Source organism: Maniola hyperantus, chromosome 2 (assembly GCF_902806685.2).
Source record: "Maniola hyperantus chromosome 2, iAphHyp1.2, whole genome shotgun sequence".
NCBI classification, from domain to species: domain Eukaryota; kingdom Metazoa; phylum Arthropoda; class Insecta; order Lepidoptera; family Nymphalidae; genus Maniola; species Maniola hyperantus.
This window is the reverse complement of record NC_048537.1, coordinates 15,615,098-15,629,483: the sequence shown is the minus strand read 5'-3', so window position 1 is coordinate 15,629,483 and position 14,386 is coordinate 15,615,098. Positions and strand designations below refer to the sequence as shown.

The 14,386-nt window shown below is 35.7% G+C and overlaps 2 protein-coding genes across 2 annotated transcripts; one reads left to right on the top strand and one right to left on the bottom strand.

The window, feature by feature from the left end:
• Positions 1–2,594: 2,594 nt before the first annotated feature.
• LOC117993303 (dolichyl-diphosphooligosaccharide--protein glycosyltransferase subunit 1) lies at positions 2,595–4,614 on the top strand. The gene has a single exon (XM_034981085.2). The coding sequence runs from the start codon at positions 2,607–2,609 to the stop codon at positions 4,038–4,040; it is 1,434 nt and encodes a 477-aa protein (XP_034836976.1). The 5' UTR covers positions 2,595–2,606; the 3' UTR covers positions 4,041–4,614.
• A 15-nt stretch (positions 4,615–4,629) lies between these two features.
• eIF2Bdelta (eukaryotic translation initiation factor 2B subunit delta) lies at positions 4,630–13,201 on the bottom strand. Its single transcript, XM_069507024.1, has 12 exons — positions 13,050–13,201; positions 12,917–12,951; positions 11,478–12,560; positions 10,798–10,944; positions 10,164–10,297; positions 9,546–9,645; positions 8,809–8,988; positions 8,166–8,293; positions 7,169–7,346; positions 6,408–6,588; positions 5,346–5,638; positions 4,630–5,281 (listed from the first exon to the last, which is right to left on the bottom strand). The coding sequence occupies exons 2-11, from the start codon at positions 12,929–12,931 to the stop codon at positions 5,433–5,435; spliced, it is 2,352 nt and encodes a 783-aa protein (XP_069363125.1). The 5' UTR covers positions 12,932–12,951; positions 13,050–13,201; the 3' UTR covers positions 4,630–5,281; positions 5,346–5,432.
• Positions 13,202–14,386: the final 1,185 nt, after the last annotated feature.

Sequence of the window (14,386 nt, the reverse complement as noted above, 5' to 3'; positions counted from 1 at the left end):
GTCATGAATTCTTCAAAATGTAGATGGTCATCTAAAAATATATTGGTACCTAGTCATAATATTCCAGTAATACCTGCTGCAAAATACTTAGTAATTCTATTACTTTGAATTACACTGAGATTAAGTTATTCTGTAATATTAAAAAACATTCATTGCTAAATTCACACAATAATCACTATATAGATCAATTACAATATCCTGCAAAAAGCTGCCACAAACACTTTGATCTCTTTGACAAAATATAAATATTTATTTAATATAATATTACAAAATACACTAAACTATATTTGTATGATACCATCGCTATGGCACCTTTTACTTTATACATTTAACAATACTCAAATTCAGTACTATATCTGCTTTTACATAAACTAATCAGTATGCTCTAATGTACAGGAATAATATTAACAAAACATTTGGTCCAAATAGTATTTTTTATGCACTAATGTTGAGATGTATAGAGCAAACTTTGACTTTGTTCAGACTTAAGATAATATTAAAAAGAGACAGCATTATATCGCTGACACACACAAAAACAAAGTCAAAAATTATGTACCTCTAAAGATCTGAGCCTAAGAGCTAGCCGTATTGGTAAAATAGGTATTCCCTTGAGCTTAAAATTGTTAAGATACATTTCATAAGTGTTTATTAGTAACTCGTTTACAAATATTCACAACCTAATCAGGTCATAACTCATACATTCTTTTAATAACAAAACAGCCGTAACTTAGGTAAAATTTACAGATTTTTACTAAAGAATAAACATCACTCGTCTTATTATCATTATTTCTTTATCAGTGTCTGCTTAATAATAATTAATAATCTAACAGTTGTGACTGTACACACTGCTTTATCTTAAACACACATTGAATGTATGACTGTAATTGTGTATATTGCAGTGTTAGTTTATATTAGTCAAACTGTGAATTATATGTATTTTGGACATTCCTTATTATTTCTTCACATTGGAAAATATTTCATCATTAAAAATCATTCCCTTGTTAATAAACAAGTCATCCTTTAACAGAGAATAAGTAAATGCTTAATTTAAAATAACAAAGTTGCCTCTTATGACTGCTAGGTCACATTAGATCTTCTTCTATCTTCTATCACATTAGAAAGGCACACAGCGTAAAATCTATAAGACCTAATATACCTTTTACACACAAGATATGCATTTGATATTCAACATTATGTGATAAATTATACTTAAATAAAAATCGTTTAAACTGGGGGAGGTAATCCCATCATATCATATTTTCTTGTCTTCTTACATAATATGGGGTAGCATATAGAGAAATAGTACATGCCAGCTATGGCTAGGATTATTGAAACAATAACAGTTACAATACCCCAGGCGGAAAGACCTAGGCCTCGGCGAGTTGATGTCGACGCAAGGGCCGAAGCGCCGGTTAGTGACGACTTCTGTCTTGCTGATTCCTTATACCCCCTACTTTCATATTTACTGCCATAGCCACCTCTGTTGCGAAACCCTTCGCACGACATTACGAAAGCATTGAGTACTGTAACAAAAATGTACTCAATTAATTAAATGGTTGTCTTAATAAATCAAATGTAAATTAGTTTTGACAGACAATTTTAGTGTTAATAAATGAATTACGCCACAATTGAGTGCTGACATTATCAATATATTGAGTAACTTACTAAAATGTGGCCATGAATCATAAGTATTTCCTTTCTAGGAATTAACTCAGACGGGAAATGGAAAAAGGCAAAAGCTTACCAAGTAGGACGAGTCCCAAACGAACGAGTAGTTTTAACATTTTGAAACCATCCAATACTGTTATAAAAATCGATGTAACAATCACTCTCTTAATTGTTATTTTGAGCTAATTTATGTAAAATAAAGAATGAACACAAAAATTAATTGAAAGAAAATAATATTTTTTTTAAAGCCAAGAACACTCCCACTCCGACCTCAATGATCATGTCCTCCCTATATACACTGTAGTCTGTGATCATGTCAATCATCACCGACCAGACAATCATAGACCAACTTGGCACCACAGAGTACTTTTTACATCTTGGCACCAACTGTCAAAAGTCAAAATGAAATGGTTAGGTAGGTAATTGTCAAAATTACCTTCCGTAAATTGTGCATGGTTTGGAATCTCTTTCAAAGGTAGCCTGTGAGAGCCTCTGCGCCTGAGCTCTGCGCTATCATTATCCTGTACTCAACACAGACGATGTGCAGACGATTAACCTCGTAGTGTTTTATAATGGTGCGGCCCACGGACCAATAACATATAGGATACAGACCACCAACTCCATAGACGATGTTTGTTTCAGTAGTAAGGGGAAGTGGGAGGCAAGGAATTTATATAACAAATTGTCATTGTTGTAGTGATCGTCTGTCTCACATTTTATTGGTTTTTACTATGAGAATCCACAGGACCATCTCTTTCTAACTTTATATAATTTATAGCAATTATATGCCCGGATTGTCGTAAATTAGGGATGGCGTGACAGCAGGCTAGCAACACAAAATGATTCACTAGATGTGATATCCGTGGTAGATCCGGTTTAAATGCTGGCGTGTACTTCCGTTTTGTGCGTTGATGTGTCAATTTGTCAAATCCATCTAAATGTCATTTGTCAAGTCACGGAAAATGATGCCGGCAATGGCGAAATTACAGTTTTGTGTTTTATTTCTAGTTTATGTCGCTACACAATGCGGCAGTGTAAATGTGGACACAGTTTCTAGTGCAATAAATATAAAGAATGTTGACCGAACGATCGATATCTCATCTCAGCTCGTTAAAATCACATCAAAAGTAACCTTTGAGAACACAGGCAAGTCACCGGTTAAAACCTTCCTATTAGCAGTAGAGAGCTCAAACAAAGCGAACTTAGCTTTTATCGGTGCCAAGGATAGCAATAACAAAGATCTTCGCCTGGTGGAGACTACTGTGAAAGGATATGAAGATGCCAAGTTTTGGCGTTTCGAGTTCAAAGATTCCGTCAATGCGGGTGCCACGGCGTCGGTAGTCGTCGAAACTGTGTACACTAAAGCACTACAACCGTATCCAACTTCGATAACACAGCAAGAAGAGCAGCTAGTTAAATACAGCGGAAACTTATATTTCTACTCTCCTTACCCTGTGGCAACTCAGAAAACCAATGTGGTTCTTAACACGAAATCGGTAGAAAGCTTCACTAAAGTCAAACCATTCTCGCAGTTAGACGGCACAATTGCTTATGGACCTTATTCCAATACTGCTGCATTCACTGAGAAAGAGCTGCTTGTGCATTATAAGAATAACTCTCCGTTCCTGACTGTTACACGTTTAGAGCGACTGATCGAAGTTTCACACTGGGGCAACATAGCTATTGAGGAAACTATAGAAGTTGAACACACTGGTGCTAAGCTGAAAGGGCCATTCTCCAGATATGACTACCAACAAGACCACCACAGCGGACCAGCCAGTGTACGATCATACAAAACGTTGTTACCAGCATCAGCCTCAGATGTCTACTACAGAGATACCAATGGCAACATCTCTACCTCTAACATGAAAGTTAAGAAAGACTCGGTCGAATTAGATTTAAGACCAAGATACCCCTTATTTGGAGGTTGGAGAACACACTACACTCTCGGATACAACGTCCCAAGTTACGAATACTTGTACTACTCTGGGAACTCATATTTATTGAAGATGCGAGTAGTTGACCATGTATTTGATGATATGCAAATTGATGAACTGGTCACAAAGATTATTTTGCCTGAAGGCTCAACAGATATTAAAGTAAACTTCCCATATGCAGTCACGAGGTTTCCAGACAGTTTGCACTACACATATCTAGATACTAAAGGTCGTCCCGTTATAACGTTCAGTAAGAAAAACATAGTGGAGAATCACATACAAGACTTCCAACTTCGTTATACATTCCCTCGCATCTTGATGTTGCAGGAGCCACTATTGGTTGTTGGTTTCCTTTACATGCTGTTCTTGTGTGTTATTATTTATGTTAGATTAGATTTCTCTATTCATAAGTCTGAACACTCTCACAAGGATTAAGTTAATTTTATTGTAAAGGCTGGTTTACATTACTCCAGCCCAAATTTATTTAGCAATGTATCATGACTAAAATTGAATAGAGTAATTCCAGTAGTAACTTTTATAAACTCTGTCTTCACTCTAACACTTGGGGTAAACCATGTATTAACTTTTAAACTGGAATCTGGCCCGGTTGTGTTTCCAATTCAAGGTACTATTCATGGAATAATCACTCATTTATTAGAGTTCTGTACCTCAAAAGGAAAAACGGAGCCTGTCTCGCATTTGGCCGGTTTTTAGACACAATACCTCTCCATCCATTCCAGTCCAGCACTGGAAAGTACCCAACATTTGCTGGATCCAGTACTTACTGGAATAATGTGAACCAGCCCTCAGATCCATTCTGAAGCATGTAAATGTGATATTTCACTAGCATTTCATTAATATCATATAATTTAATCTTTGTCAGTTATCTATGTTTGATTTAGATTCAAGAATTATGTGTGATTCAGTGTGGGTTTGCATTTATGATTTTTAACTAAATTGCACTTATTATCTTTTAAATGTTGAGAATAAAATTGTCATATAATTTAAACTGTTTTTTTAATTTTATCCTTCCTTAATACTAGCAAAATGTAAGTAGTATTATAAAATAAAAAGATAGTTGACCAATAAGTATTATTAAGAAAAAGTTATATACAATTATTTGAAATAGGTATAAAACTTTGAATTTATTTAAAAAGTTCATATTTACTGATATTTTATGACATATTTTGAGAACAGTGTGTTATGAGAATATGAGAACTATTTTTGTAATACAGTCGAGTTACAAAATTATACTTACACTTTAATTTAAAAGTATGTAACATAAATAAAAAGCATATTTTTACAATAATAGGGAGCTCCATTTTTATCCGTTATAAGTAATCAACAACAAATACATACAACAATTTTATAAATATGGGTAACATAAAATCATTTAAGTGTTCCTCCAATAAAAAATTCAATTATATTACATAATTCAAACTAAATTTTATTAGCTGTAGATAATATGCAATTAAGACTATAAATAAGTCTCTTACATAAAGTACTGATTTCAAATTAAACTTTAATTTACAATGGTATAAGTCCAGGAGTAGGAAACTTAATGTTATAAGTCCCGCAAATTGCTATTGCGCTGGAACCATGTCTCATTAACATCGAAATGACGTAAGCCGGAATAAAAATATACCATCAACTCGAAACTTCAGTCTAGTGCTGACGTCACTAAAATGGCGGCCCTGCGCAAAAGCAATTTGCGGGACTGATACTATTTTTGCAATCTAGTATGTTAACATTCATACAAGTTAGTATGACAGATCATTGGATGTCTTTACCATATACATATACTGAATGTATTAGGTGTAAATCAGTTCACAATCCATACTCGGATAGTTTGAATCTCAGGACAACAGGCGCGCTAGTGCACGGCAGTATGGCGAGCTCGGTAACGACGGCGGTGACCAGGCTGGGCGGAGTGACGTCATACGTCAGGTTCAACAGCGTCAGGTTGGGGTTGGACCGCCAATCCTTCAGTGGAGAGTTGTCGTCAGTTTTGTCTATTATGTCGTCTGGATCGCCTGTGGAAAAAAAGCATTTTGAATTTTTTTTAATAATAAAATTATCATCAAATCAACCACAAAAAAATAGTTTAAACTTGATTGAAATTATAACAAAAAAAAAATTTAATAAGTATTACAAAAAGAAAAAGGATTATTTTTATTTTATATATTAGGATAACTTTTTATTTTTTATTTATTCAGATACAAGTTAGCCCTTGACTGCAATCTCACCAGGTGGTAAGTGATGATGCAGTCTAAGATGGAAGCGGGCTAACCAAGGGGATGGCAGTTTTTATTGAACCCTTTTGGTTTCTACACGGCATTGCGATTTACCAGAACGCTAAACCGCTTGGCGGCACGGCTTTGCCTGTAGGGTGGTAACTAGCCATGGCCAAAGCCTCCCACCAAATAACTTTTTATATAATTACACAAAAAATAATTTGGCAAAAATTGGACTGTATAAAAACACCAAACAAATTATTCACCAGCTCTTTACAAACAAACAAATTATTATTTGAGTCTGTTGCGTGATTTATATGTATAGTTCTTGCATTTCACGAGGGCGAGTGGCTCATGCTTGTGTTTAAGTCGTATCGGTATAAGTAAGGTACAGTAAATGTGTGTGTTTGTGAGCGCTTGCTCGCGACTGATTGGTCCGACATGCACGCATACTTACGCAATGTCCGTGTATACGACGTAACCACAAGTAAAGTTCACTCGCCTTCGTGAATTGCAAGAACTGTATTATATTAGGAATAGGCATTAGTCTTAAGTGTCTAAAACTAACCAATCTCGTTATACACAAAGGCATCAGTCTGCACGTTGTCTGAGAACTTGTGCGTCTCGCACGCCACTAGCAGCGGCACGTTGTGCGCGCGCGCCACTAGCGCGGCTTGCAGGGAGCCCACGGGCGCTAGTACGGCGCCGTTGGCGAGCAGGGATGCCGCTCCTATCAGCACTTTAGACGTCTGTATGACAAGCAATATTTATGTTGCAAGACCGTAAAGTAGAAAATTACAGTAAAGGTGCACCGGTACTAGTTATTATGTTCCAAGTGCGCAAAGCAGGAAATTATAGAGTCAATTCACTTTTAATACTAGAGTAGAGGTTTCTGCGCCAAAAGTTTTGTTTACATAGCATTACATAATGTTCTTCAATATCACAATCCATACCAATATTATAAATGTGAAAGTGTGCCTGTCTGTCTGTCTGTTTGCTAGCTTTTCACAGACCAATAGTTAAAGCAATTTTGATGAAATTTGATACAGAGTTAGTTTGATTCCGGGATGGACATAGCCAACTTTATCCTGGAAATTCAAAGAATTCCCACTAGATTCTTTAAAGCCCATCCGTTTAACAGATTTATATGATACGTACAGAAGTAGCTTGCATCCCGGAAATTGACATTGAATTGATTGACGGAATAACAAAGAGTTCCCACAGTTTAAAATTTAAATCCACGTGACCGAAGTCGCGGACAGCAGCTAGTAAACAATAAAACTATGAACGCGCAGTAAAGCGCAGAGCCGCGTAGAGCACAGTACTCACGTCCCGCATGAGGAAGCTGAGCGCGGCAATGTCGGCGTAAGTGCACACCACCCCGCGCGCCACGAGTCGTCGCAGCATCTCCCTCGCAGCCCGCTGTACGCGCGTGCCCACCACCACCGCGCGGAACTGTACGCCCGCCTCGTGCGCTTCGCACAGGATGCGCTCGATTAGAGACGAACTGCAGACAATTGACGATTTGATAGGTTTCAAGTCCTTGTTCCAAAGGAGATGGACAACAATTGTATGGAGGCGTGCCCCAGAATGTACAGAGATGATAATATAATATTATGTGCCATTTTATAAATGTACTGAGATGATGATTCAAAAAAATCATTTCATTTAATTTCATTTCAAAAATGATATATCTGCCATTTAATAGTAAAAATCTTCTATTTTAAGAAAAAAAAAGGTAGCATGTTGTGCATGTTTTGCAGTCGTAGTATTTAGTTTATGATAGGCATAGTTCAGCCTGGGGAAAATGTTGTCCATCTCGTTTGGGTTCGTTCAGGTAGACCGTATATTTGACATGATTGACACATAGAGCAAATATGGCGAGTCTTTTCTCAGATTGTACGCGTAATATTTGATATTGATTGTGTTTAAAATTGAGTTTCAGGACTTTGAATTAAGATTTGTTTTTATTCTTTGTTGATAAGAGGGTGCTCGAGGATGCTCCCAATGCGTGTGAAACGTTAAGAGCAACCGTTGTCTGCACTATCGCGCTCATGCTGCCAGGATCTGTTAAACTCCGATCAACTCCAAGCCTATCTGAATGAACCCTTATGATCCCAAATGGGTATTTTTAGAATTCTGCATCTTTTGCTTTGAGCTCTGATTTTAATGGGAAAAAACTAAATAGCTGTAACAAAAGTTGTATAGTGCATATATTTTGAGAACTCACTCGACATTTTGTGTGTCAACTGTTATGTCAAAAATACGATTTTAGCCCTTATGACAGTTGACACATATTATGTATGTATGCATTATAACTACAAACCATCCATAAGTGAGGATGTTGTCGCCGGTTGAGATCTTGTTCCTGACGGCGATGCTAATGGCCTCACCCGCCATGTCGATTTGCTCGCGGATGTAGCGGTCGATCTCCTCCTGTAATCGCTTTTTTGCCTGACAACAAAATATTTCTTTACTAGACGGTCCCTATATTTGACATTTTACATTTTACAAAAGTTTTTTGAACATTAAAAATTTACAAAGGTATTTTTGCCAATTTTATATCTATTTATCTTGAAAATAAACTACTTTCCACTGTCCAATTTTTGGTAGATTTTTTTTCTGTTTATAAGTTTACCTAGTACTACCAAAAACCAGTCACAGATCTTTTTTTTTGGAATTTGTCATAGGTTAGATGATTTTTTTCACATATATTTTTTGCACCAAGCGCAATTTATTTTTAATACACTTGCTCGTGAAGTGGTTCTTAATAAAACGATATCGTAACTGTAAAGAAGACTATAGCCGCACAAGTGCAATAAAAAAGTATTAACATAAAGTTGGGCACTCTTTTAGAAAATTTAAAAAAACATCGGAGTCGATTCAGGTCATTAATAGGGTTCTTAAAGAATAAAAAATACTACATATGGACGCGAGCGCAGTGTGCGCTAAATTTTTGTTAAACTTACATCAAACTCGTCAACATTGTTGGGCAGCTGCGTGAGATGGTGTCGGAAGTACTTGAGCGCGTTGGTCTGCGAGGCGGCAGGTGGCCGCATGCTCCACAGGAACTCCACACTGGCCGCTAGTTGCGACTCCAACCCTCGGGCGAACTCTGTACGCGCCGGCAAGCTGTAGTCTCGCACCATCTGAATAAAATGAAACAATTTACATAATTTATTGTACTTACGGATCCACGCATGTCCTTATGGTTCAGCTCCAATATCGGGATTCGGAAAATGATTCGTGATATCCGAATTGGGATGATGCCTATGTCAAAAATAAATTATTTCTTAGGAACGATTAAATAGAGGGTCTTGCAAAATACGTAAAATCTACGTCCACTGTTAATTTTTAGTGTGCTAAGCATTTTAAATTATCGATTTAACTAAAAAAATACGTCAAACGTTTACGACATCACCTCTATGAATTTCATACAAACTCCCGCAAGCTCCCTTACTAAACAAGCGTTTTGACGTTTGATAAAAAGTCACTGATTTGACTAGTAGTCAATCGTTCTGCAGTAACCCTGGCTGGCGCTAATATGGATTTTGTAAAAATCCTGCAGGAACTATTTGTTTTTCTGAGAAATATCGAATACACCACAGGACTATTCACTATAAGTTACAGTAAATAAAAACACAACATCATATAATAAACAATCAAATTGAGAACCTACTTTGAGATAGTAAGAAATGCAACTAACCTTTTTCAATGCATCCAGTAAAGCTATGCATCTTGCATTGGAGCCTGTCACTACATGGGATGCCAGCTGAATGCCTAGCTTTATTACGGCCGGATGCAAGCTAAAAAAATGTAATTAACGAGTACATATCTGGAGTATTCACTTATTACAGATTATGAAAAAGTTACTGAATTTTGAAAATTTAATAAATTCTTAGGGCTATTTTAAAACTGTTAAATGCAATTACGTTAAACTCGCAAATATCCCATATCAAGCATCAACGTCAGTTTAAGCCTCGCCCAACAACAAAGTAGACTTTCGTGTTAAAACCATAAGTTTTGTGCATTTTTAAAAGCCAAAATACTGGTGCACACAGGTTTCCCTAGACACTTTAGTATCAATTTACATCATATTTTACACATTTAGTAATATCCAGTAATTATAAAAGTAACCAATAATTAATTGTAAGGCAATAAACACACCAATACCAATAAAATATTTGACTGATTGAGCTCATTTCTCCTAGTATTACCTAGGCAGCCCTAGATATACCATTGTTTCGAATTTTGACCACAATATCATGGAAAAAGATGTGCAAAACTGTAAGATACTTGGGAGTGACAGTACTTAAGTTCATACTTTGAATTGATTTGCATTTGCTTGAGCGCTTGTTTGTCGTGTTCCATATACAAGTGCTGGAACCAGTTCATTTTCTGCATACCTTGCGCCTTTGGCTTTATTTTGTCAACTGCTTTTGGCTTGGCAGATTTTTCCTAGAAACATATAAAACTTTTTAATACATTTACTCATAAAGTTCCTCTTATTTCACTGCTACTACAACTGTAAATTAGACTATTACTGCACATGCGCGATAAAAATGATACAGCACAATAAAAAATTGCTCATATTAAAAGCCATTATTTTACCACACTACATATTAACAGAAATATTTTAGTACCTAAGTACAATTTATGTAAAAATATTTCTTACCTAACCTTTTTCTAAATGGCCGCCAAAAAGAACAGCAGTTTAGTACTTTGTGTTATAGCATTGAGTACCATTGTACTATATTTACCTAATATTATATCATGGTGCAAAAATCTTCGCCTAAGGCTCTGCTATTAAAAACAGCTCAACTATAATATTCTACTTTACACACTTGGGACATATTATAAAATGATAGTAATATGGTACACAAAAATACTCAAAATATTCCCACGGGAATAGAAATTCCACGTGAAAAAAAAGAGGAAAGCTAGTATCAAACTAGTACCTCTTTAGGTAAGGAAGGTTCTTTGCTTGCTTTTTTGACTTCTACAGCTTTTTGCTGTTGTGCTGCTTGTTTGGCAGCACGCTGCGCTTCCTGCTTCGCGCGTCTTTCTGCTTTTAGATCTGCCTTGCTTTTTGTTGAGTCTTCTTCCTTGAATCACATAATAATGGTTAGATATCGTACATAAATGATGTTGATGTAGGATTAAAAGAAAATATATTTTGTAATAACAAATTTGATTTATAAAAATGTATTTTTTTTAATTTTTATGAAAAAATGACATAACTAAATCAATTATTACTTCAAACACTCAGAATTGGCCTTTACTTTATATTCTAAATTTTTAAAATAATTATATGTATTCTTCTTACTGTGACTATTATTATAAAGTTTTGATATCTGACAAAATATGTAATATAGATGTAAAAAGGATATTAAGCAGGTGTTTTCATTCATTAATTGTGGTTCAAGAACCTTATATTTCATCTTGTATGTTACTATAGAAATAGGAAGATTTTTTCAAATAAACTTTCACAAGGGCTTTCGAATCATCAAGTGAATCTATCACTGGTTTGGAATGCTCTTCCCACTAAGAACCAGTTTTTTTTTTCAAGTATTTTTCAAATAAAATTACTCTAAGCTTTATAAAGTACAATAACAGTAATATTTTTACTATTTATTACCTTTGTAGGTCCTGTACTAATAGCTTTCACTTTATCAGTGACCGCCTGAACATCTTTAGCTACGTTAGCAATGTCTTTTAATGTTTCCACCATTTCCTTTACAGTTGCTTCACTGAGAGAGACAGTTTCCACCATTTCCTTTACAGTTGCTTCACTGAGAGAGACAGTTTCCACCATTTCCTTTGCAGTTGCTTCACTGAGAGGGACAGTTTTGACAGCTATATCAATTTGAGTTTTAGTGATATCAACATTTTTAGGGACAGTTTTAGGCTCACAACTAATTTTAGTTGCTTCTATATTTTCGATTTTAGATTTATCAACAGTTTTAGTTGTTTTACTTGCCTCAGTGCTAGGTTTATTAAGTTCTTTAGGTTTTGCTTCAATATTGTGTGAATCGCCACTGTCTACTGCTCCCTTTTTCTTAGCTTGTTTTGCTGCCTTTTTAGCAGCCCTTTCAGCTTTAATATGATCTTTAGATGCCTCTGTGTTTAGTTCGAGTTCAATTTTAACCGCTTTGTCAACTTCATCTCTACTTTTAACTATACTTTGATCTTTACTAGATGCAACTGTTTTGTTTTGTGAAGTTTCTGTTTTTTCTCTTCCAGGATTTGTATTATTCTTCACATCATTACTTTCTGATTTAGACGCTTTAGTGGTAGGGGAATTGACATTTATTTGTGGAGTAGCATTACTCTCTGTTGGTTTTTTATTTGCCTTTTGCTTCGTCGATTTTTTAGCTTGCCTTGCTGCCATAACTTCTTCTTTCGATTTATCTGTGTCTCCTTTGGAAGACATATTATTATCTTCCTTTACCTTAGCACTACAAATAAAGTTATGTGATGTTTTATCTGTGGTTATTTTGTCTTCATTTGACTGTGCAAATGGGCACAGCCTTGGACTGATATTTTTTGGCACAATTTCTAAAATATTCAATATATTTTGACTGGGTGTATTTTTGTAATCTCTTTTGTTTTCAACTTGAGTCAGATTTCTTACAGCTTTTAACTTCTTACGTCTTAATCTCCTTTTTTGAGCGACGGTGATTCCTGTAGGCTTAACTTCTTGCCTGAGCTGAATATGTTCCTATAAGATTTACAAGATTTGAATTAACCACATTTAATTAAAATAAAAAAAAGCATTACACATAATTGTGATGTAATATAAAATAACATGCATGATACTTTTACAACTTGTGCAATACAACTGACTGAATAACGGCAGCTAGTCTAATAGCATTTGCATCTTGCAGGCGGACGTCAGAGGTCCCATGAGATTTTTAAAAACCTAAGCCTACTAGCTAGTTATAACGGAAACAAAAAAGCTAATACAATGAATTTCAGATGCAGACTTCATACAGTATTGCCCCTTACAATAGTTATCATCAAAGTGCAACATAACCTAAAATTGTGACACATCATAACACTAATACTCTAAAATACCTTTGATAAACCCATAGCTGCTTGTCCTTTGCAAGCTATAAAATAGGTGGAAGGAGAAGTTTTAAATAAAATTTGCCAAATACATAATGTTTTGGTTTAAAATGGGAATTTAAGATAAATGGTAAACACTTACCTACCAAATAAACTTACTTAAAATGACAAATGGGTCCCTAAGTAAAGGTATTGTTTTAATATTTTTATTTAATTCTACTTTGCAGAAACTTAATCAATAAAGATTGTAAAATTGATGGAAATCAGAAAATGAATCAACAACCCCTATATTCAATGTACTCTGTGAAATGAATATTGACCACAGACTTTAAGTTATTCGTTTCCAGTGTATTACTTTACTCTATGGTTATTCGGCGCCAATTTGACCAAAGACTTGACTGTAGTGCTCTTTTGTACCTATTCTGTGGTATGTCCGACGCGGGCACCCGGCCCTATGGGCCCTGTAATATAATCTATGCCCGGAATTCGTAGATAGAATAATAGGTAGATTTAAGTACTGTGTAACAGCGTATTAGATAGTGATAGCACGACGTAACGATGAATAACACGATAATTATTACCATTGTTTAGTAGTCAATATTTGTATTAACCGATCAACAATATTTGGATTTAACCTTTTTTTTGTGAAAACAAGTAAATAACTCATGAGACATACAATTACGCCACGAATTCTCAAAGTTTGTTTTGCAATTTCTTGTATGTATTCTTGAAAAAAACCAGTTACACGATAAGGGACAAAAAATAGGTTAGCTGCGTCTCTGTTTATCCCATTAGTAACTTTATCTGTGCTCTCTTTTTAGTGCGAATGAGAAAGCAAACGTTCCTGCATCTACCTTTATTACTCTATCTACGCCGGAATTCCACCCACACTCCACAGTCCGGCGGAGTGTGAGTGAGTCCGGTAGTGGAGTCCGGACTCCGGACCCGCCACGTGCAGCCGCCTTATGCACGCCTCATTTCTGGTCGGTGGCGCCGCTGATGAATTTTGGCCTCGAGCGTGTACGTACAGTTAAGCCCCGGTAGGAGTAGGTAATAGTGTTCTTTGGTTAAGCCGAGTAGACTGCCGCAATGGAATCATTTCCAATACGGTACCCACATCTAACACGGTACGGTACGGTACCCACAGTGCTGAATGCTGGTACAGTTTTCGCCATAGAGTAGTAGTAGGTAGTACCTACCTACTTAGTACTTAGGTTTAATTCTTGTCCTAAAGCTACTATTTTTCAATACAGACACCCAGACACGCGAGCGTGCACCTGCGCAAGTTTTTTGCGATGAGTCGAGACCCTAAATTAAGACCTAAAGGATTTAATAATATTATTTAGAATAATTAGTTACATAATAACTAGGTAGGTAATTACATATTACCAAAAATATCAAAAACTTGAGAAATTCAAAAATCGTTCATGTCACCACAGAGTAGCTTTGCTTAGATTTTTTTTTGGTTTGTTTCAATTT